Here is a 24,227-nt window from a genome sequence, read left to right as displayed (position 1 = left end):
CTGTAAATATTAAGTAACTGAGATTAGTGTGCGTTTTGTGCAATCCCATCATTACATGTGCATGTGCAAGCTCAACAACTGGAAGCCATTTGACGATTCATACATTTAATTGTTGCAAATGCTAGTCAGGAGACATTCAACCAGTCTAGATACAAATTTAACAAAATGTTGAGACCAAAATCACAACCTTTCAAAGTACATTATTAAAGTATAAAGCTGTAGTTTGTAGAAGTACTTGCTTCTACAAACTGCAGAGGAGGAACTCTCAGTGCACATTCAATTAAGTGAAGGCTATAGAATGAGGACAGCACACCAAGACGCAGCAAGAGGCATCAGAGTCTCAGGATAAGGGTCTCAGTGAGGATGAGGACATCCAAGAGGACCCGAACATTCAAACGGTGAAAAAAAATAAACCCTTTCAACTGATAGAGTTAAAACGTGGGGCATTTCCACCACACTGTCAAAGCTGTCAAGATCTTTTTACTGCCTTTCTGCTACATCCACTTCATCACCTCGGCTGGGCCCTCAGGAGAGTACAGACCACAGCAGAGAGCAGCAGTGAAATGTGCTCCTCTATCCTCAAGTTCATTTATTTCAAATATATGGATTGATCCATTTATGTTAATTTTGATAGGATTGGAACTTTCTTTTTCAAATTTGTAATAGCAAACATGTTGCCAACACCACCTTAAGCTATTTTGAAAAGCTGATGGAGAAACAGTGTACGTCTGCACTCCATAACTGGGATGGATATTTGTTCCTTTTAACAACTGATAGTTGACTTGACCACCAAAATAGCCGTTAGCTTGCAGAGCTAATGGGCAGACTGACAAGGCACAGAAGTGAGGGGGAGATGCACGGTTGGGACTAGGCCTGCAGGCCAAAGCGGCGTGCCATGCTGAGGACGTCGTCTCTGGTCATGTAGCATCCACAGAGCTGCCGCAGGCCGGTGAACGACTCCCGGCCATGCAAGACACGCCAGTTGTCTATGAAAATGACCTGCAGAATAAAAGAGAGCGTAAACTCACTAGCATACATTTCAGCCTTTCAGTTATCCCAAAGCTTCAACAAAATCCTCAACCGACAATTAGATGAGAATTAATGTTTTGATTTTGTGGCCTTGATGCTGTTTAACCGTCTTACTCTGCCTGGGTTCAGTTTCACCCAGAGCTCATTCTCTGGCCGCCTCAGCTCTGTGGTCAGATCTCGATGTGCGACATACCACCGCTGAACAGTGTCATGGGGGATTGTGTTTATCACCGTTCGGTCGTAGTTGTTATATCTGAGGAAAAAAAGACACAATCACACTGTTGATTTCAAGTTTAAAACAACCCAAAAACATGGAATCGCTACCTACTTTGACATTCTGGAGAAAGAAACACTCAAAAGTTTTTTTTTTTGTATTACTCCCAAGATGGAAGTGCACCTATCATTGCCATATCAAAAATGTTGGAGATATTGCGGTAATTATGAAGCTAATCACCACATTTTTTGGTGCTGTCCTGGAATAAAAATATTCTGGGAAAATGTTCTGACAGCTATACAGTACGTTCTTAGATATCGGATCCCACCAACGTATGTGTCACTATCTGAGATTTTCCAGTAGACTTGACAGTAAGATACAAGTATCTTTTGAAAATTATGACTTTGGCTGCAAAGAAAGCAATCACATGAAATTGGTTGAAATCTGATCCACCTACAGTAAATAATTGCCCAAGCATTATTAAAGAAATTGCCAAGATGGAAAGACTTACATTCTTTCTAAGACTTATAAAGGACCTTTACATGGCAAGATGGGAAAAGTGGTCTCCGTTTCTTGGGGAATAGAGTGATATGTACGAGGGGTTTCTTAATTGGGCAGTTTGTCTTTTCTTTACTATGAATTCTGTATGTTTTTGAAGAGAGGAGTAGTCCACGAATTGTGTGATGAGGTTTATCAGAGCCCTTGAGTGCTCTCCATAGCAACTGTTTATTCACTGAGAAGCATCAAGTATGATGTGGACTGGTGACAATGTTCATGCACTGTTGTTTTTCTTTTTGGTTAAATTTTGTTTGAAATTGAAAAACTAAATCTAAATCTAGCCTATAAACTACGTAATAAATATTTAACTATTCTAACTGCTATGGGACTAGTAGGTTTCTCACCAACGACAACAGCAACATACCTTATCTGGTAAACTTCATTGTTCCAGGGGTAGACGTTGATTAAAGGGCCGAAGCCTATCATGTGGTTTTGGTGGCCGCTGGTATTCTCGATGTAATCGTGTCTGATGGGCACACGAGTGAGCAGATCGAAGTTTTCTGGGGATTTTTGCCGTACTTTTTCTGCACCGTAGAACCCATCAACGAGTAACGTCCTTCCGCCAGTTCCTTCATGCTTCAGACAGTGGAAAACCTGGATTCTGCAACAATGCAATAAGTTTACTAGGGTAACTTTTGTTCAACAATTAAAGGTCTGTAAACTTGTTGTGTTACTTTATCAGAAAGATAATGGTGTGTGACAAAAGAGGTAGGATCAAGCATTTAAAAGGTTATTAGATAATATTTATATAAAAGATTTACACCATCAGTCCAGTCGAAATAACTGAAGTGGTTAAATGAGGCATTTTTGTAAGACTAGGCTATTATTTAGATTTAGATTTATTTAGATTAAAAAATAATAATGCACCTACCCACATGGTTCATGAAAGTATGAGGTGTCAGTATGGCGATCCAGGGCCACCTGGCTATAGGCGCTGTCTCCTCGGGAAAAATCTGAGGTAAAGCACCACATTTTTCCATACGTAGTCTCCCTGAAGAGCAATAAACACAAATACTAGTAGAATATATAGGGACATTGCACTTTTTTTTTTAACATAGCCATTGAAGGTAAATTAGTAATGCTAAATACTTCCAAGAGTATATCATGTAGCAGACACAAGCACTTAATACCTGATAAGACTGACCCTCTGGGTAACTGCCTCTGTGGCTTCCACTGTGGCTGGGACATCGTCCACAAAAGCGAACCCATACAGAAGGTAGTTCTGAAGAAACTTCTTCAGCTCGTTGTCGCAGCTCATAAACGTGTCCCATTTGGCTGACGGTACGTTCACTTTTTTATAGATCTCGGAGTTCCAGAGGATACGTGGCTGCACGGTGCCCTGCTTCTTTCCTTCATATGCGTTGTCAGCCAGCCAGCTGAGGCTGTACTTTGTTACATGTCCATCAGGCCCTGGAAACCAGACATGGGAGGTGTTTTTGTTAGCACTTTACATACCAACTTTATCATTTTTCTGATTTCTACAACTACAAACATTTGTGATAACTTGCAATGAGCCTTTTCTAGCACTGTGGAGGAGTTTTGGCCCACTCATCTTTGTGGAACTGTTGTAATTCAGCCTCATTAGAGGGTTTACCAGCATGCCACAGCATCTCAATAGGATTCAGGTCAGGACTTTGACTAGGCCTCTCTAAAGTCTTTAGTTTAGTTTTCTTCAGCCATTCAGAAGTGGACTTGCTGGTGTGTTTTGGATCATTGTCCTGCTACAGAACCCAAGCTCTCTTCAGCTTGAGGTCACAAACAGATGGCTGGATTCTCTCCCTCAGTATTTTCTGGTAGACAGTAGAATTCATGGTTTCAGGTCCTAAGTGGCAAAACAGCCCCAGGCCATCACACCACCACCAGATTTAATGTTGTTATGATGTTATTTTTCTTAAATGCCTTTTTACTTTTACACCAGCTGTAATAGGACACAAAAAATAGTTAAACTTTTGTCTCGTCAGTCCACAGAAAATTGTCCCAAAAGCCTTGGGGGTCACCAAGATGTTTTCTGGCCAAACTGAGATGAGCCTTTATGAACTCTGCCATGCAGGTCATTTTAGCCCAGTGTCTTTCTTATGGTGGAGAACGTGAGGCCTGCAGTTCTGGATGTTGCTGTGAGGTCTTTTGTGACCTATTGGATGAGTCGTCTCTGAGCTCTTGGGGTAATTTTGGCCGGCCAGTCCTGTGAAGGTTCACCACTGTTCCATGTTTTCACCATTTGTGGATAATGGCTCTCACTATGGTTCACCGGAGTCTAAAAGTTTTAGAATAAATTTATAACCTTTTCCAGACTGATAGATCTCAATTACTTTCTTTCTCATTAGTTCCTGAATATGTTTGGATCTCAGCATGATGTCTAGCTTTTGATGATCTTTTGGTCTGCTTCACTTTGTCAGTCAAGTCCTGTTGAAGTGATTTCTTGATTGAGAACAGGTGTGGTAGTAATCAGGCCTGGGTGTGGCTAGAGAAACTGAACTCAGGTGTGATAAACCACAGTTATGTTTTAACAGGAGGGGCAAACACCTTTCCACACAGGACCATGTATGTTTGTATTTTTTCCCCTTAATAATAAAAACCGTACTGTAAAACTGCACTTTGTGTTTACTTGTGTTATCTTGGTTTAATATTTAAAAATGTTTGATGATCTGAAACATTTAGATGGAACAAACATGTAAAAAAATAAGAAATCAGGAAGAGGTAACATATGCCCAAATAAGTACAGCACATTTAATGAAAGTACCACATTACTAACCTGCAGCAGAAGATTAAAGGAGGTACAGGGACTTTATTGCAACTGAACAGATAAACTATGTACCATTGCAACTGGGGGTCAGTATGTTTATGAAGTTTAACTTTGTCCTGGGGAAATGTACTGCTTAAGGATTAACATTGGGATTAGCATTGTCGACAAGTAGCACTGAATACCTGATTTTTTTTTTTTTTTTTTTAACTTTTTCTCTGTAACAGGCTACAGGATTACTGAGTGTCTATTTTATAGTGTTTCTGGCAGTTACGTAGGTTTCCATACCATCAGGTTATCACTGATTGCAGAAGAACCATAAAAACTTGTATGCATGCAGTGAAATGAACAGCTGGGCCTCGGTTCTTTGTGCAACATAAGGATCCATGGTGGCCAATGTACCATTGTGGATAGAATGTTGACTTTATCGGGTTTTAGAGGTCTATGCATAGGTTCATGCATTGAAAATCCATTTCCCAGGCTCTGTTACCCAGCTGACCTTAAGTATATTCCACTAACAGGGAGAGGCATGCTTGGCAGTGTGCCTGCAGGTGCATGTGTGTCATCAACTGTCTTGGGGCTGTCAGATCCACATTTGTCACTTTATGTAAGATACAGTGTCACTCAGGGGTGCGCATAAAAACACAGCCCCCGGGAAGGCATCAATCAGTCTTTAGTATAGAACTGCACAATATAATCCAAACAGACATCATGGTACCTCACTGGTCATGTTGTGCTCCCCATTTTAAAAACTGAATGATCCAGCTCTAAAATATCTTTCTTCTTATGTCAGGGTCTGCCCAAGATAATAAAACTATAACAAAGCACAGAATGTGTCAAGGTGATGCAAATGAAGGTGGTAGATTTCACTGCTTTTCCACACCTGGCTCCAATGGGACAGTTTATCCTGGTAACGCAACATAGGGGAACTAAATCTCTCTTTGGATTCAGGAGGAGGATAAGACAGAGTACTGGATGTCAGCTAGCTACTGCTACCTAGTTCACTTCTGCTTTACTGGGGCATCTCTGGGGAACAGCTCAGCACAGTGAGCAATGACTTGGAGTTCCATGTTCCATATGGATGATTAGGTGGGAAATGAGGAGTTAGAAAGGGAGAACCGCTTCTATGGAAGATGTTCTTTTTTCTTTTTTTCCCAGCGGTAGGCAATGACAGAAAAATCTTTGATCCTCCCTGTGTTCTGCGCTGCACATGCTATCACATGAAAGGGGAAACCTTTAGCTTTTCTCTGATTTATTACAGAGCGGACCAAAGAGACCATGGATCAATAGGAACACAACACAAATTGCACACCTGTTGAACTTCTCTTTCTTGCTACTGTAAGCATGTATGTGGCCACAGAATATATTAAATGAGCTGCACACATTGTCTGTATGCATCTTGTCATGTGACTATGTAACAGGCTGTTACAGCCTGTTAAACTGAGGTTGACTTGAGGTTGACAGTTAAATCCAGGTTACACAATTCTCCTTTTAATTGCACATATATTATCTTTCTTTATGGTATGCCACTCCAAACAGTCCAGGGTCTTGTTTCTTCACTGGACTACACACTGAGAAGTGCCTGAGAGCAAAGTGAATCTTTAAACAAAAGAGCATCATGTCATGGGGACAAAGAGCTATTCACCCTTGCACATGGAGAGAATTGTATAATGATTGATATATCTGAATAGATAACCAAGTCTACAAAATCTACCCATCTGACCTTTAAAATTATTTTCCAGCAGAACACTTTTCCAATATGCTTGTGCATTTATTCATATAAGTGTTGCCTATGCACAATGACAAATGAACTGATATTTTTTTCCCCCTATAATTATACAAACTTTGCACAACATTATCATCAACACGTGCACATAAATGCAGATTCTGATGCAATCCACCAGTGCACCACTCAAGTGATGGACCCCACTATTTCATTTTTAAGGACACGTTCCTTTGTCTGTTTCTGTACACGTATGTGTGCACACCACCCCTACCATCATGGTTATTACACCAGTACTGTATCACATAGACTTCAAATATTACTTATTTTCATATTATACCACATGTAATATATTATTACATTTCCGTACCATTATCCAAATATCATCAAGAAACATGAAATTAGCGATGCTTTCCTGGTACTGTCTTTCCTTTTTATTTCTCCTTCCTGCATTTTTTTTGCATCCCTCCTTTACACACATATTCTCCCTTCCGCACTTAATATTCACCCACACAACACAACACAGCACATGCCTTTCTATGCTGTTCAGTGTTCTGCACCTATTGTTTTGTCCCTATCCTGTGTGTGCTGTTCAGGAAAAAAAAATAGATTAAAAAAAATGCAAATTTTGATACAGTTCTGCAGGACACACCTTACTGGAACGTTACTTTCTCTTTTGTGCCACCGTCAGTCAAGCAAGCCTTTACTGCACTTGCAAAGTTTCAATGTATTAATACTTCACTTGTGACTGACTTACACGTGAGGACGAGATGCCCGTCTTCCACTGTGGTACTGTCAGGACGGATTGCGAGGTCTATGCTCCCAGTGTCTAGGTTCCTCTGGTTCGTTGAGGAGTCGTAAGAGGATGCAGAGCGGCAGTGATCCCGCAGCCACACGTAGTTAAAATGCATCGGCGTCCCTTTATAGTTGAGCTCTGGCAGTAACAATGAACAACAACAATGGCGGGTATTGTAATGAGGCAGAGCGTATACATTGGGTTGAAGAATGTCACTGAACTCACCGAGACAGTTTTCAAGTAACTGAAAAGTTGCAGAAGTCGCGTAACACGCGCGGATGTGCACATTCTGCCCCGAGGGTTTTCGGGCGTTTCTGAGACCAGTCAGTACCGGAACATGTTTCAGCGCAGGAAGCACTTTACCCTTCAATGTGACAAGCATAGCAGGTTTAATCGTAACTGAGCTATAAATAAAAAAATGAATCCTAAACTTAGACTTTCATAAATAGTAAACTGACGGAAAATTCTCCGTGCGATGGAGATCACGCCTGCTGGAGAGACGGTGGCGTGTGCGTAGTCTCCGCTTTACAGTTTCAGTTTCAAGTAAGAGTTTTCCTTTCCATGAACATGTCTCCCCGGGTTAATTATTAACACCCCATGTGTCTTCTCGTGATGTGGGTTGAATCGGAGAAAGTTCACAATGTTGGAAATGAGATATAATGTTTAGGATTTAATCCCATACGTAACTTCCGGCTGTGAAGCCTAAGGGCGGAAATGCTTGCGTTTAGACTACTATAGATTCAAGCCCCTATACAGCCAACAGGTCAAACAGGGTTCAAGCGTGGGTCGTAGATGGAGATGGGACCCTGTGGTGCTGATTCAACACAGCCTTAACTTCCACCATTCGCTATGGTTTCCACCCCACTAAACTTATTTTATTTTTTTATTTTTTATTTTTATTTTTAATTTATATACACACGTAAGTATGCGTGAATGAATCCAAACAAACCAACCTCCCTTCAGCAAATGAAGCTGAGCTAAACTGAGCTTAACTAAGTTAACACATAAATGTATGTGTTAATTTAGTTTCCTTGCCTCCTTTAGTTTCCTATTTTCTCTATCCTTTATAGAGAAAGGAGGAAAAAGATAAATGTTTTTTGCAGCTCAAATATTAGCAATAAATTATATAATTTTCTCGCATGGACATTTCCACAAAACAAAAACAAACAAAACAACAACAACAACAACAACAACAAACAAATTAAATATTTTGAAATTACCAGAAATCAATGTTTATGGATTTTGAAGACAACAGGTGACACGGTGAGCTTTCCGTAAAGTTTGATTTTGTCCACAATCATGGAATAAGCGCTGTGTCGTTTCTACAATTGTTTAATATAAATGACAATTTTCCACATCCAGCTTAAATCTCTTTCTTATAAATTCGTTCGCAGGATAATAGTGTCACATTTACCGTAAATAAAAGCCGTTAATGCGCGTATTTCAAAATAAAAGCGATGAAGTGCGCTTCCGGTTAAGGCAGTTCCACATAGACTGAACAGCATAATGTATAGGTCAGTGTTAAATAAACACAGTTGTGTCAGTTAGTTAAACTTATGCAATAGTATAAAATACAGAATAGTATAGAATTTCCAAAGATTCTAAACACCTCTCACAAAGTAGGTGAGCAAGCAGGGAAGCTGCTGTTTCTGGCTGGTTAGGTGTTTCTGGAGCACTGACTTGATACACTGACATAACACCAAACCATTCCTGAGGGGGTTGGACAAAGAGCTTTTTGTATGTGTGCAGATCTATTAGCATGATAGGCCGCCATAAATGGCCCTGCTGGCTTCTGGCCCATACTACTGTGGATGGTTATACAAAGCTGCTCAATGGCGTCCTCTGGAGTTCATTGTAGAAACTGACAGTTTAGCAGGGAGCTTGAACTCATGAGCTGGCCGAATACTACCTCTTTCATTGTCCCCTTGTTTACCAGTCCGTTTTGTTGCGGCTCATCTTGAAAGGTGAAAGGCACTGCTGTCTTTTCAGCACAGCCTTGGCTCTACTGTACAGTGGGTAAAGGTTTAATTGAAAGTCACACACAACACACACTGTAATAGAGTCATTGCCTGAGTCAATAGTTAGCATAATAAAGAGGTCGCACACATACATGACTGCTGTGAGAAAAATGCTTGCTGAGGGAATGCATGTTCAGTCATTGTATGACTTTAATTGGACTCTTTAGTTGTGTTATACTAGTCTACGTGGGCCCCTGAGATAATGATCTCAAGAAGACCTGAAGAGGTTTTGTCCACTGCAAACCCCTCTATGTTGACTCTAACGTCCATTATCCTTATAAAAGCACAGCCGTTCACGTGTTGGGATATTTTGGCAAGTCTCCTTGTCTGAACCGTCCGTGTCATGTCCGTGTCACATGAGTCATGTGATCAGGCTAGTCTCCCGTTTGCTGCCAACGTGTTATTTATTTATTTATTTATTTTAATGGGCACCCGTACAGTCATACAGACAGCGGCACGTATGTTGTCACGGACACGTTTGATGTCAGCTGCTGGAATCACAGTCAGCGGGGCGACGTTATTTTGCTTCCGTGCAGCCTCATAGGGAAAACACTGCGGTAATGCTGCGTTCAGGTACTGTCGGAAATGGACATTTTAGTGCAGAGAGCCCACGAACGGCTTCAAAGAGATAATAATAAATAATCATCCACTTAGACCTACCCACATGGATAATTAATCAAGATCTGAAACTTCTAATCAATTAAATGCGTTTTGAATAAATTATTTTGGACGAGGTTAAACAATAATATATATATATATATGTATGTATATATATATATATATATATATATATATATATATATATATATATATATATATATATTAACCACACAATTTAGAGCAAACAATAAATCAAATCTGAAGTACTTAGCCCCTTTATATTTGAGGTCAATGTTTAATGTCTCTAAATATATAATTGACGTAACTGTGACCTGGCTCACAGTCTTCATCTAATTCATCCCAAAGGTGTTCTATCTGGTTGAGATCGGGACTCTGTGCAAGCCAGTCAAGTTCTTTCACACCACACTCACTCATCCATGTCTTTATGGACCTTGCTTTGTGCACTGAGAGTGATGTATTCTTTGGTGCATTCTTTCACAAATGCTTGTAGAAGCAGTCTGCATGCCTAGGTGCTTGATTTTATACACCTGTGGCCATAGAAGTGATTGGAACACCTGAATTCAGTTATTTGGATGGTTGAGCAAATACTTTTGCTCAATACTATATATATATAGTATGTGGTATGGGGTGGAGGGATCGTGTTTATTCAGAGAACTATTAAGGTAGTCAAAAGAACAAACATGAGTAGGCTACCTGACACATAAACTTGGGAAAATATTTTTAATTGTAATCCTCTTTTTGGAAATCTACATTGCTGGGGTCAAATTGACCCCAAGGGTAACAAGTGTTAGTAAATTTGAAGGTAACAGGAGGGTTCAGACAGCTGCTTTAATCTGCTTAAATAAACTAAGAACTGGTCCATATGAAGCATTAACTGGACATGTTAAACGAATAAACAGAGGACTGTGTAATAAAGGTCTCAGTGGATGTAATTTAAAAAGCAACGGTGCAAAAGAGTCACGGCACTCGTGTTACGCTACGTTCTGGCGTGATTTGATTTGCGCTCAAACCGAAACGACTCGAGTGCTGGGATTTGGGAGCTTAGAACGGGCCGCGAATGCAGCACGGGCCTGCCCCTGCGAGCACAGCAGCAGCAGCAGCAGTCAGTCAGATGCGTGTTTACTTGCTTTGTCAGCGGTGTCCCCGCACTAGTTATCTCATGTACCTCACCTGCTGCTGATCAGAACCTTGGACTTTTGTCTCGGAGAGTGACTTATCGCGTCGTCAGGTCTCCTTATCAGCAGTTTCCTCTCTTGCAGCATTTTGTTGCCAGCCTCTAGCGGACCTTGATCGGGGGCACATTGGGTTCAGAGATTTTCTTTTTTTTTTTTTCTAGCTAACAGGGAAAGATGACGTTAAAATCCAATAAAAACGAACCTGCTGTCATACTGGAGCCGCTGAACAGCGTGCGGACGGCGCTCTCTGACCTGTACCTGGAGCAGCTCCTCCAAAACAAACCAAAGTCTGACAAGGTAAGGAGGTTGCTGCTTTATATATTTATTTATTTTGTTTACCATGTTTTCTTCGAGCCCCCACATTTGGGTGTCTACTTCCGGGAAGCAGACGCGCTGCATATGACCGTTGTTGATACCCCTCGACAAGATCTCTAAAAATAGACGCGCTTGTGTTTTTCATCATACGGCTCACAGCTGGCGAATATGTTGATCTCTTAAACAAAGAACATTTAGGTAGGTTAGCAACACATGCAGTGCTCGGTCACCCTTAGCCTGGATCCTGCAGACCTTGCATGGGCATTTTCGCTTCTGCATTTCCCACGAAACGACACGGTCACTTGACAACTTGGTCAGTATTTATAGTTGTGATCATGTGACAAACAGTCATGTAAGCCTGATTTACAGAGCCGTATACCCTGTTTAATATCAGCTTCATATTAATCACGTGACTGTGTTTAATAGATTGTCTGCAGCTTTAGTGCCCCTGTCCAGGAATCAGCAGTGGTGTTGAAACAGCCTGTTGTTTACTACATCACACTGTTCCAGTGTTTAAACTTTATTGCTTACGGCCAGCTTGCTTTGTGGAAACACAAACTTGTCTCTCTCATGAATGACTTGGTAAAAGACAGGTGAGGGTGAGGCCAGGCTCAAAGCCTTGACGACCCTTTAGGCCCGGGTTTGGTGGCCACTGATACAGACCTGAATTTGAAAAGTCAGCAGTGAGTTACTGAGGGAAATGGGGAAGGGAGGAAACTCCATTCCTGACATCAGCAGTTTGCAGTTCAACAGCCTTGAGTAACATACTGGCAGGCAGGCTCCTTTACTCAGTACTGATGGCCGAAATCAGCGCCCGAAAGTGAGGTCACGTCTGCCTTTGTCTCACACAGGTTTGCGCAAGAGACTTCATGGGGAACTGATGCTATGCTGCTGGAAGTTAAAGTGAAGTGAGAGCGCCTGCTCTACTTTGCGCACACTCCAGCTTTGTCTTGTGTTAGGCTCCTCTTGAAACGTCTGCAAATACTCAAGGCTTAAGAACTCGGCGCTGCCCTACATACTCAGCCGTTCGCCTGTTTAAACTGCTTAAAGCACTGCTTGTTACTTAACCTCACTTTTGACAGTTTTGAGCCGTGAACTGATATACATCTTCACAAGTTTAGGCAGGAAAGGCCTTGGGCAGATGATGGCTCGCATGAGATTTGAACATCAGCAGCCCTTCGTGCTGTTTCTCTATAATCCGTCCAAATTCACCCAGCCTGTGTTCAGGAGAAACTGTAGCTGTTGAGTTTTTAACACTGTTTCCCATGTAGTTCAGTTATTGATTTTCTTCTGTGGTATTTCAAGAGATCAATAGGACACAAGGGAGAGACATCCTAAATCCTACATTGAGATAGGATTCCTAACTAATATTTCTTGATGTGTATAGAAAGAAAGTCATCTCAGGAGAAGACAGCTCTATGAAATTCTGTTTGATCTACTTTGAATGAAGCTTTCTTGAGAAGCGTATCCCTCTCTAGGGCTTTGCTCATTTCCTGAATGTGTTTGTTTGTCCCGTTGCTTCTCCACACCCGAAACTGGCATCTGAAAGGACTTCCTGACCCTGGCTGAATGTAGCAGCATTCTACCAGCTTTTGGAACGCAGTGATAAACAGACAAATACCTTTAATCATGCGTTTATTTCTTTACACACTGATAGTGTGAGTGGTGGAGCTGATAGAGCTCATTGTTACCATCCCGATGAGACATTCACTTAGAAGGCCTTTTATTTCCAATTCACATGTACTCACAATTATTTTAAACGTATCTGTTACGTAACCTTCCACTGTCCTTTACAAAGCTTGGGCTGCTGTGTGCTAAGTAGATTATTACCTGCCGTGATAGTATCTGACATTCACATTTAACCTTTCCTTCCAGAGGTTCAGCACTTTTTAGTGAGAGGGAGGAAAAGAGTCTTTGCCACATACTTGGAGGACAATCCCTTAATATCTGGAAATATATCAGTTTAACAGTAGTTCTAGGTCATTACAGCCCCACCAAAAACAGAGAGAAATAATAATTATTACACAATCAAATTCTTTTGCAGTGGTTAAACATAAGAATTGACCAAATGAATCTGTGTTTGGAGCAACTCCCTTGGCAACTCCCTTAGATAAGAAAGCCAAGTGAAAGAGAACAAAGTGTGAAGTTTCAGGATTTTCATTGCTACACAGGCTCCTTTCCTCTGCAGACGTAATGTTATCAACACTCTGTCCTGGTGCTGTACAGTCCTGGCATACAACAGCACAAGGCCGGTAAATAACTATCAGGTTGCACAGAAAAACAACTGTCATGACTCCTGCGTCCAGTCACCGCTTGACAGAAAGAGGAAAATCATTTTCTAAATCAGAGAGGCGCTAAAATGATGTGCACACTTACTGCGAACATGTTCACAAAAACATGTTTATTTCAAGTGAAGGATAGTAGAAATCCCTGCCCGTGTCACACACACATCAAACTGCTCTACATAACTGTAGAGCCAAGTAGGAGGAGACAGAGGGGGGTGATAATGATATTTATTGGTTTATTGTAGTGCTGATGCTGGAAAATAGATGATATACTTTTGGCTGAAATAGTGCTGATGTGTCATTTTCACGCAGAAAGCTTGTGCTGATGCAGTTAATCGTGACTCGGGTTTAACTCTAGTGACCAATTGATATAGCTTTTGATATGGTGCACTCAGTGTTCAGTGCTAGCCACAGAAAAAAGCGCGTTATTCTACGGGGGTCATCTAGGGCGTCCTGTCTTGTACCTCATGCATTTAACTCGATTCCTCTGTGGCGTGAGTTGTCAGTGGAGCTCTGGACTGTCTTTGTTGACTCTATGAAAGTAGCATGGATGGGGACTTCCTGCTTTTAGACTCGTCTTTGGATTCATTTGGGTGTGAAAGCACAGTATTAATCCACATATTTGATTTGTACACTAAACTCCAAAGACAAAATACTATTTATTTTATTTTTTAAAAATATTATATTTGAAGTTTTCTTACCTTAATTCCTTAGTTAGCGGTGATCAGCTGATGACTCTGGTGGTATCCATGACCACATGAACCTGGTGGACCAGATGACTGGACGTGGTTAATGAGGTGTTATAACGCTGGGTTAATTTTCAACCTTGAACATATGTTGAAACTGCAAATGAAACATAGCTGTTGGCACACACATGAGCAGGAGGTGTTCAGTGCAGTTATTGGAAATACCAGTGAGATAGTGATGTGATGTGTCCAGATGTACTGATGAGCAGTGAATTAAATGACATAATTGCATAATGGGAAGTTCAAACCTTCAGTTTATGAGAGATGAAACTATATATCTTCTTCTTGTTTTTTGTTTTCTTAACAGGCCGCTATGCAAACCTACGAAAATAAAGGGGCTGAGGTTTACACGAATGGAAGCACTGGACACATGAACGGGGCAGAACTGACCAGGATGAAAGAAGTAGCATTTGAAAAGAGTCCCTCCGAGCCAATGGTAAGCTGCCCGCCTCTTCACGTACCAACACATGAGAAATGTCGTGCCTTTAAATTTGTGTAAATTCCTCCTCATTGACTGTGGTTTTCATCTGTAGGGCGTCACCCTGAAACTGAACGACAAACAACGGTGCACGGTGGCGAGAATATTGCACGGGGGGATGATCCACAGGCAAGGTAACTAATCACAAGGATTAGATTTGAGCCGATCTGCTTTGTGTTGGCATCTGTGTGTAAACACCAATCAGCCACGACCTGCCTAATGTTGTGTAAGGCTCTCTCGTTTACCCAAAATGGTTCTTCTGACTCGTCAGAGAATGGACATGGACCTTCTGAGGGAGAGGGAAGTAGAGGGAACTTTTAGGTCTGATGGGTTTAAATAAAGGGCCAAAATTGATATTGCCCAATACATTGGGCTATTTTTCATGTTGTTAGGTATTCCAAAGTAATTCTTATGGTGGGGCAGTGTCCTGCTGGGAGTTGCTGCTGCAGTTGGGGTGTGTTATGGGGTGGAGTTTCATTGTCAGCAACAACTTTTCAGATCAGTGTTGTTATTTGAATATATAGCACATCTTCTTACTCTACATTCCCTGGTTTCTTGCTCTCTGCAGGGTCCTTACATGAGGGAGATGAAATAGCAGAAATCAATGGGAAAAGTGTGACAAACCAATCTGTAGACCAGCTACAGAAGATCCTGGTGAGCATTTACTGCAATTCATTTTGGCCCTATAATCAGTGCAAGCTATTTTATTTTTATTTTTTTCATTTTGCTAACAACATGTAAATGTAAAATTGTCTTATTCACATGCAGAAAGAAACCAGTGGAGTGGTCACAATGAAGATCATTCCCAATGCTCAGAGTCGATCCCAGGCCTGCGAGGTACTGACACGATCAGAAGCCTTTGGTCTTGCATTGCTTCTAATGTTTGTTCTGATTCAGTGCTGCGCTTCGTATTTATTTAATCCTTTCTAAAATTTGGTTTCCCTTTCGTTGTACAGTCAACGATGAGTTTGATTTCATGTCCGCCAGTACTATTTTCGACAACTTACTTCTTTGAAATGATTTTGTTTAGGTGAACCCTCCATTAGTCAGTGAACATTCCAGGTGACTATGAAACTAGTTCAAATTCAAAGAACATCGCTCACATTAGTTTTGCTAATTTGACTTGAAACGCATAGTGTTTCATTCTGCCATTGGCTGGCCACAACATGTTTCTCTGGCAGTCATGAGCCTCATGTAGCATAAAAATGGCTGCTCTTTTTTTTGTTGCTGTGGTCAGTGATGGCAATCTACTTAAAAGCTTGTAGCTCATTAATATGTAGGTATAGTTAATATGCTTTTCATACTAAGAATGTCATTTTTGGTAACTCAAACCACTCCACACACATACACACACACACAGTGGACATAATAGTTTGTGTGTGCACACATAACTACCACTGACTGGAGTGTCTTGGGCTAACCACAAATGTTCATGAATGCTACTAACAATAGTAAAGCGTAATTTATAGAACTGTGCTGGGTCTGGGCTATTGCATATGCCGTTGTTAGCCCCTTATACTGGTGCGCTCACTGTGTAACAACGCCTCCCAAACACTAGTGGGCAATGTGACTGTTTTTGTTGCAGTTGAGTCGCTTTTTGTTTACTTCCCCTACGTCCAGCTGCAATTTAAAGAAGTTTTTGTTGCAGCATGTGCTGATAAATGTTGAACAACAGATACTTTTACTGAAGTTACTGCAAATTAGAAAACAACATTGAAGACGTTGGAAGGAGATGGGGCCATTCAGTGGGAGGGTGAATCTGCTGGGATGGAACTCCAAATATTTCTCTTTGTTTTAGTGCAAAGAAGAACATCATGAACATGTTTACATTTAATGAACTGCACTATTACAAAGCGTGTAATGAACAACCAGACATTTCTCAAGATTAGACCCTCTAATGGGCCTCTTTTGGCTTGCGGGCCGTATGTTTGACAACTGTGCTGTAGACGTTTATCAGAGACTGTCTATCAGCCTAGTGTCAAGTACAGTTTCCTCCATCATTTCGGAGGGAAGTGAAGTATTATGACAACCACTGCGTGCATAGTTCCTTTTGTGTCCATTAGTCGTCTAATGGGTCAGCACTGTGCAAATTGTGGCGACTGTAAAACTTCCTGAACTGTGTTGGCAGCATAGACGTGAAACCTGTGAACACCAAGGCCCCACAGCACGCTGGTAGTGACTACTACAACTAGAATGGCAACCATGCTGTTGACCCAGTACTTCTGGACCTATGCAGCACCTACTCCATAGAAGTGTCGCGGGACTATAAATTACGCTTCAGAGTTTACCCTGAGGAGAATTTACATATGTTCTTGGTGTGATATTCGACAGTTAGGTAAAGGTTCTTCCTAAGGAGTTTCTAATAAGTGAGACGAATGAAGAATACACCAGTCGGTCTGCACAAATGCACCGTATGTCCACAGCCTGAACTGAACTGTTCAAGATCACATCATGAAATTGTATATCCTGCTTCAGGGTGAATTCCACTATTAACACTAGTAGAATCCAAGAGTATTTTCTTCCCCTCTGTACTACTGTCAATATTTATTCTTAAGGATGCTATTCATGTGTGTGTTCCGGCTCTGCAGGTCTTTCAAGTCCAGTATTTGTTGATGCACACATCAATGGTGTGCAGATGCTGCAACTGTCATCAATGTAGCTTCTTCAAACCACTTAGCTGTTTGCTTAAATGTGTTATATCAGTTCAGTGAAACTAGACTCCACGTGGGTAGTGAAAGCACAGACTCTATATATTATTTTTGTTCCCACTAAGGTCATTCAACAGAGATGCTCTTCATTCACAGATGTATATGAGGGCCCAGTTCGATTATGACCCAACCAAGGATGACCTCATCCCATGCAAAGAAGCAGGTCTGAAGTTTCAGACTGGAGACATCATTCAGATCATCAACAAGCAGGATCCAAATTGGTGGCAGGGCAGAGTGGAGAGCAGTGCTGCTGACTACGCTGGACTGATACCCTCCCCAGAGCTCCAAGAATGGTTAACAGCTCCGTTATATAAATCATATGTGAAGATTAATCTTGCAGAAAGAACCCATACTAAACATCAGATTAGATAAGATAAGATGTCTTCGGCTTAACCTGACTTTCTGGTTTCCCTGCAGGAGGGTGGCTAGTAAAAGCAAGGCCAGAGAGGGCAGTCAGTCCTGCAGCCCATTCGGAAAGAAAAAGAAGTGCAAAGACAAGTATCTAGCTAAACACAGCTCTAGTGAGTATGGCTCTAGAATCCCTGCACGTTTACTCCGTTGGATTTGAGTATGATTTCATCCAAAACAACCATCTTTTGCAGTTTTTGACCAGCTGGATGTGATTTCTTACGAGGAAGTCGTCCAACTCCCTGCCTTTTCGAGAAAAACGCTGGTGCTTATTGGTAAGCATCAATATTGTTCCACATTTACCCTTTCTATTGTGTATAGTGTATTTTGAAGTTCACGTGTTTTAGTCTAATGGTTACAAATCATGCTAATGTACTCTTAACACAGTATCAAAGTAGGCTACTCAAGTTGTGGTTTAAGTTTTAGTTTTAATTACATTAAGGCTAGCGCTTCATTAAAATATTTTAAATTCTACCATTATTTTGACCATTCTGTTTGTTAGGTGCACCGGGTGTAGGAAGGAGGCATATCAAAAATGCACTGTTGACAAGATACCCAGAGAAATTTTCCTACCCGGCGCCACGTAAGTAGACCTGCAGTATTTTCTTCCCACGGAGCAGCTCAACTGTTCATAGCTAATTCTTTAACTTTCAATCTGCACAGACACTACCAGGCCCCCGCGTAAGGATGAGGAGAACGGTCAGGAATATTATTTCATCTCCAACGAAGCCATGACCAAGTGCATCTCTGGAAATGAGCTCCTGGAGTACGGCAGCTTCCAGGGGTTTATGTTTGGTACCAAACTTGAGACCATCCAGAAGATCCATGAGCAGGGCAAAATCGCTGTGCTGGATGTAGAACCACAGGTTAGTGCTGGCGAGATGTTCTGTACTCATAAAATGAAAGCAATACAGGTTATCGAGGTAAACTGTCACTATTATTACCAATATTGCTTTCTTAAGTAAATTTAAAGTATGTTAAAATTGTAATATTAAACTACATATGTACAATAACAACTTCAACCACATGGGAATCCACCACCAATGTTGACATCGTATCGATCTGATGCTTTAGTTTTTCATTCAGACAGTTAGATGGGGCGTTAGGCTTACTGTTCATATTTGGTGAAGCAAATGTACATATAAATTCCCACCACATGCAGCACAAACTGGTCACTATGGCAGTGGCATCTGTTGGTTTAGATCCAATTCAATTCAATTCAATTCAGTTTTATTTATATAGCGCCAATAACAATACAAAACATCTCAAGACGCTTCACAAAAACCAGCCTGCAACCTCCACAGCAAGCCTGAGGGCGACGGTGGCAAGGAAAAACTCCCTTTTTACAGGAAGAAACCTTGAGCAGAACACAGCTCATATGGAGGGACCCATCTGCCTAAGGCCAGCCGGGTAGAAGCAGAGAAGATAGAGAGAGAAGAAGAACAGGAGAAACAAGATGAACAAACTTCTGTCATAGATACATACATCAAGCTGAAGGAAACATGTAGGATCTAGTAATATAACACATAGCTGATGATCTGTGAGACAGTTTGTGAGTATAACAGGAATCTTGGGCAGGTTGGTGAATTGTTCATCTAGGTAGGAGTGGACAACTGGAGGAGGCCATGACGACTGGGGCAGATGTAGTTTATGGAGCTCCACAGGTCTGATACACAGCACATAAGAAAAGAAAAGATGACAGAAGAAGAACAGAAGTCCATCCTTCCTCAAATTAATTTGAGTTCTGTTAAACGCTTGAATCTTACTTAAAACGGACACCTCAAAGATTCATTCTCCATTTACCAGCTCACTGTTGCTGCTCCTTCTTCTTCTTTTACATCCTGTGATATTACAAACTGCTCTGCTGTCAAAAAAATGACCTGTTTTGTAGATGATGTGTTTTGCCTGTTTAATGCGTTTCCTGTGAAGCCACAGCATTAGCATCGGTTTCTGAAGCCATGAGTCAGCATCTGTTGACGAGCATTAGCATTCCACATTCATAGCCAGATCTTTATTTATAAAGACTGCATTAGCTGAACTAAATGCAGCACAGTTCAGTGGGCCACAGGCTCTGTCACTTGTGTTAGCACATTTGGTGGTGGATAGTGAATTAACAGACATTTATTCAGATGAAAATCTTTGAGAATATCAATTTAACTTAAACCATTTCTTAATTAAACTTTAATTTCCACTTATTTGCCATAATGGGCTCTTGATTAGAATGCTGCAAATGAAAAGTCACTTTGATTCGGTCTCCAGTTCAACAATATTTAAGACAGGGTTGCTTCACTTCTTTTATTACAAATATTGTTTGTGTGTACAAAACTAGTCATCTCTTAATTTCCTCCAAAAATGCAACAGTATGAGAATAATTCAAAATCCAAATAAATACTTTTTTTTGGTCTACGATAACATGAAAAAAACACTTCATCATTATCCATCTGAAAATCCTGTGTCAGCCTAAAAGCCTGTGATTTGAAATGACCATCTTTCTCTCTGTAGTTAAATAATCCACCGTGTATTCTTTTTGCAGACCTTGAAAGTCTTGCGAACTGCTGATTTTGCACCGCTGGTGATATTCATCGCACCTACAGACTCCGCTGCCCAGGTACTAACCTTCATCTGAAAATGCTTCTGGTGCTTAAAAACACCACCCCCACCCCCCCACCCCCCCACCCCCCACCCTTCAAAGTGCTAATCTTCTGTGTCTTCTCTCTTAGACGGAAAACCTGCAGATGCTCCAGAAAGAGTCGGACGCCATTTTGACCACGTATAGACACTTCTTTGATGTGGTTCTCGTCAACAATGACGTGGATGAGAGTGTCAAAGGTGTGGAGGAGGCCATAGAGCGGGCCACCTCCACCCCGCAGTGGGTGCCTGTATCGTGGGTGTATTAAAACATGTCTGCATGATGCAGTTTGTGTAAAAGCAGTGCAATATCACTCCTTATATAAAACCTCGAGTTAGAAATGTCCCAGCTGTGTTCGGGTTTACTTCGTGGTTTATGTTGTCACTGAGTTTTTTTTTTTTTCTTTGCACAAATGCGTTAAAAAAATAAGCAATATATAGAAAGGTTTGTTGGAGAAAGTCAAGAACCTCACCAGGGATGTTTGTTTGGATGTTTAGACATTTGTGCTTCAGGCTTTTGAGGGGCTAAGGGTTCAGATTTGGTGCAGTACAACCTTGTGATTGTTGGAATATTAGAAAATGCAAAACAGGACCACAACTGTGAATTAAATCCTTGTCTTTAAAATCACTGTATTTTTCTCATCTACAGTAAATTGATTGATCATTGTTTCTGGATTCATTATGTCTTCGTTTCTCTCATTACATTGCCCCACCGACTTGAGTTTCTAAAAATCCTTTGTTCATGCAGTCAACGTCACTCCATGCATTGGCAACGTCCTTTTCACCTCACATGTCCGTCACTGACAGCCTCACTTGACTCATCTTATCAAAATTGTATACCTCATGGGGTACTATAAATGCACTTTTAAACAAAAATAAATTTCCCAGCTCTGTTCCAACTGTTACTGCGACTGTGTCACTTCAACCTTCTTCAACTCCTTCCTCTAAATCCAGAGAAGACAGAAAAAAACATGGCGAAGTCAAATATAAAGGTTAGTTTGGGTAAGCTCTTATCAAGACTAGACTTCACTTTATGTTTGCTGCCTCGGGCGGCTCATCATATCTGAGCAGAATATTAAATACTAAGAATCCCACTACATGCAGTGCAGACTGTGGGGGGTGGGGGGGTTCATGCCTTCTTGAATGTTTCACATCACAACTCAGGGCTGTGATCAATTATAGATCAAGATGTGCGCGTTTGAGTTGTACGGCACAAGTAAGGTACCTGCATCTCCCACATTGCAATTCTCCCCTCATCCGCTGTGAGTGAAACGGTTACAGGTTATACATGACAATGAATGTGACCATGGTTTCATCCAGCCTGGCATTGTACAGTTTCCTGGTCTCACTGCTTTAAATGTGTACTGAGGGAAACAAAATTTGTATTAAATATTACACACTGCTCAAAAAATAAAAGCGCACTTTGAAGACATTAGATCTCAGTAGGGGGGGTCATGCTGGATATTTATACTGATACAGACTGGGTGATGTTTTGGGAACAAAAAGAAGAAAGACAGATTTAAAGATGCTGTGATCTCAGTTTGTATCACCATAAACCCTCATCAGTCACTCTTCTGGTCTCATACACCACATTCAAATAAGACAAACTCATGCATAACAACCAGCTGAGTCTACTCAAAGCAGCCAGCCCTGAACTTTTGTCACGACTGAGGTCACCATTCATGCCAAAATGGTCCTTTGGTGCCACCATGTGGTTGGATCTGAGAATACATCCTAAACCAAGATGATATCGCTGAGTGACTAGTACCAAACATGTGTAACCCGTTGTAGTTGTGTTGATGGCATGTGTTACCATCAAAGCCTGAAAGATTAAATGAGGTGAACATGAATATAACAGACAGAGTTGAAGACGTGTGTGAAAAAATTATCGCTGCAAAGCTTTTTTTGCTCCTCAGTCTGCTGCCTGTTGCTAATGTTTCCTTGCTAATGTCCGGTCATGTTGACCTGTTGTCACTACAGCAAAGCCTTTAGTGACTCTATATTCAATCATTGTGTTTCACTCTTTGGGTATTTGTTCTGCTCTGAATATCCTGGGGATAATAACGGTGCTATTTGCCCAAGATTAGACAGACAACTGAGCACACACACTCACACCCCCCACTCAAATATGCACAGTTGCTGCTTTGCCTCTGATTTGCCATGAAGCTGCTGTGTAAATGTATATATATATATATATATGCAGAATGGGCAAGCTACATGAACATAATGAAATAGTTTTCATGAGACACATCTTTTGTTGGGTGCAAACTTCTGTTGGAATGGTGTGTTGTTGCTTTTTAAGGAGAATTTAAATTTCAATGTCCTTCACACATCCTTAAAAATACTGACGTGGATTTGCTTCACATGACACTGGCAAAAACTAAAAATCTGTTGAGGCCTATTGACCTCCACATATATGATATGAGCCATTTTTAGGTTTATGGTAAATCAACAAAACTTGTTTCTTAAAGTCAAATCATGCTCTACTTACTGTCTATTTTATCCGGCAAACATATCTGAAGATAAAACACTCGTGTCTGCTACCAAGAGTTCTTCAGGATCTAACAGAAATCAACACAACTGAATATTTGTGTACAGATTTTTATTGGTTTAGTGACTCAAAAGATTTCAGGCCATGTCTTTCAGAAAACCAAAGAGTCAGCAAATGAATGAATCTGTCAGAAAGAAGGTGTTATTCATCCTCTGATTCATCTAGTAATTTGTAGCTTTGATTTTGCTCTGCATGGGTAACTATTGATACAAGTATACAAACATAATTTCAATCTTCACAGATACTTTAAATGGAACAACACTTATTTTTGATTCACAAATATATCACTGCTAGGTTTGGAAATGGTTTGAAAATGAAATATTGACTATTGGTTAACTGGTAAACAAAAATGGTTTAAGATACCAGTCACACCTGAAAACACGCTATAATACCAAATGTAATTCTCACCAGTTCTCTGTTAAGAGTTATAATCTAGAAATTAACCTTACACGGCCCAAGCATATATGCGCTGGAGATATTCATATTCAGAATAAACTGACACATTTGGGGAGATACACAAACCTTTACAAATACAAAACTGGCCTGGCAGGCATAACATTATTAACCAGTCCATATCAGTAAAGACATCCAACATAAAGTTTTCCCCAATTGGGATATGATGGATGTTACTTAGACATGTAGCACCCACCTAGACCAGACCAGGCACCTCCATCCCATAGCAATGACACTCCTTGATGGCAGCAGCCATCCCCAGCAGGATGTAACCTAACACACACAAAAATAGTTTAGGAACAATTAAAAAACATGAAAAACAGCACAAGGTGTTGACATGGCCTCCAAATTCACTAGATCCCGAACTGATCAAGTATCTGTGGGATGATCCACAGAGGCCCCTCCCCTCAACCCACAGGACCCATAGGCCCCCACTAACAACATTATGTCTCCAGACACCACAGGACACCCTCAGGAGACCCACGTCCATTCTCTGATGAGTCACAACTGTATTGGAAGCAAAAGGGAGAGCTACACAATATCGGGAAAGTGTTCATAATGTTATGCCTGTCTGTGTAGCACAAATCGAAATGGTCTGACTCAAACATGATGGCACCATAATGGGATACATAGGAAACCTAAAAGCTACAGTAACTATGAATTACCTATACAATTCACACTATCATGCATGGCGTGGTGCAGATTAATATCAACGTGAAATAACAGTGTACTGTGTTTTCCCTGAGGTTAGGGGTTAGTAGACTGCTGCCAGGTGGGTTAA

The 24,227-nt window shown here is 41.0% G+C and overlaps 2 protein-coding genes across 2 annotated transcripts; one reads left to right on the top strand and one right to left on the bottom strand.

Moving 5' to 3' along the window:
- Nucleotides 1-88: 88 nt before the first annotated feature.
- On the bottom strand, nucleotides 89-7,728 carry tmlhe (trimethyllysine hydroxylase, epsilon). The gene is made up of 7 exons (XM_047607919.1): nucleotides 7,286-7,728; nucleotides 7,022-7,198; nucleotides 2,932-3,211; nucleotides 2,673-2,792; nucleotides 2,166-2,402; nucleotides 1,144-1,282; nucleotides 89-999 (listed from the first exon to the last, which is right to left on the bottom strand). Exons 1-7 carry the CDS (start codon nucleotides 7,440-7,442, stop codon nucleotides 868-870), a joined length of 1,242 nt encoding a protein of 413 aa, XP_047463875.1. The 5' UTR covers nucleotides 7,443-7,728; the 3' UTR covers nucleotides 89-867.
- A 3,055-nt stretch (nucleotides 7,729-10,783) lies between these two features.
- Nucleotides 10,784-21,117, top strand: mpp1 (MAGUK p55 scaffold protein 1). The gene is made up of 12 exons (XM_047607272.1): nucleotides 10,784-11,171; nucleotides 14,528-14,656; nucleotides 14,754-14,832; nucleotides 15,267-15,352; nucleotides 15,467-15,535; nucleotides 17,503-17,699; nucleotides 17,824-17,927; nucleotides 18,009-18,089; nucleotides 18,317-18,397; nucleotides 18,478-18,680; nucleotides 20,348-20,422; nucleotides 20,535-21,117. The coding sequence occupies exons 1-12, from the start codon at nucleotides 11,049-11,051 to the stop codon at nucleotides 20,709-20,711; spliced, it is 1,404 nt and encodes a 467-aa protein (XP_047463228.1). The 5' UTR covers nucleotides 10,784-11,048; the 3' UTR covers nucleotides 20,712-21,117.
- The last annotated feature ends 3,110 nt before the right edge of the window (nucleotides 21,118-24,227 follow it).

Source organism: Mugil cephalus, chromosome 15 (genome assembly GCF_022458985.1).
Source record: "Mugil cephalus isolate CIBA_MC_2020 chromosome 15, CIBA_Mcephalus_1.1, whole genome shotgun sequence".
In the NCBI taxonomy this organism is placed as follows: domain Eukaryota; kingdom Metazoa; phylum Chordata; class Actinopteri; order Mugiliformes; family Mugilidae; genus Mugil; species Mugil cephalus.
Note: the sequence above shows the minus strand (reverse complement) of the source record. Positions and strands in the feature narration are given on the sequence as shown.

Bases quoted from the DNA above. Each gene is read 5' to 3' on its own strand.
- mpp1 (XM_047607272.1), top strand. From the start codon at position 11,049: ATGACGTTAAAATCCAATAAAAACGAACCTGCTGTCATACTGGAGCCG. The intron at 14,657-14,753 runs GTAAGCTGCCCG...TTTCATCTGTAG, and splicing joins AGAGTCCCTCCGAGCCAATG to GGCGTCACCCTGAAACTGAA. The intron at 18,681-20,347 runs GTTAGTGCTGGC...TTCTTTTTGCAG, and splicing joins TGCTGGATGTAGAACCACAG to ACCTTGAAAGTCTTGCGAAC.
- tmlhe (XM_047607919.1), bottom strand. From the start codon at position 7,442: ATGCTTGTCACATTGAAGGGTAAAGTGCTTCCTGCGCTGAAACATGTT. The intron at 2,403-2,672 runs GTAGGTGCATTA...GCATTGTTGCAG, and splicing joins TACTTTCATGAACCATGTGG to AATCCAGGTTTTCCACTGTC. The intron at 1,283-2,165 runs GTATGTTGCTGT...TTTTTTCCTCAG, and splicing joins AATGAAGTTTACCAGATAAG to ATATAACAACTACGACCGAA.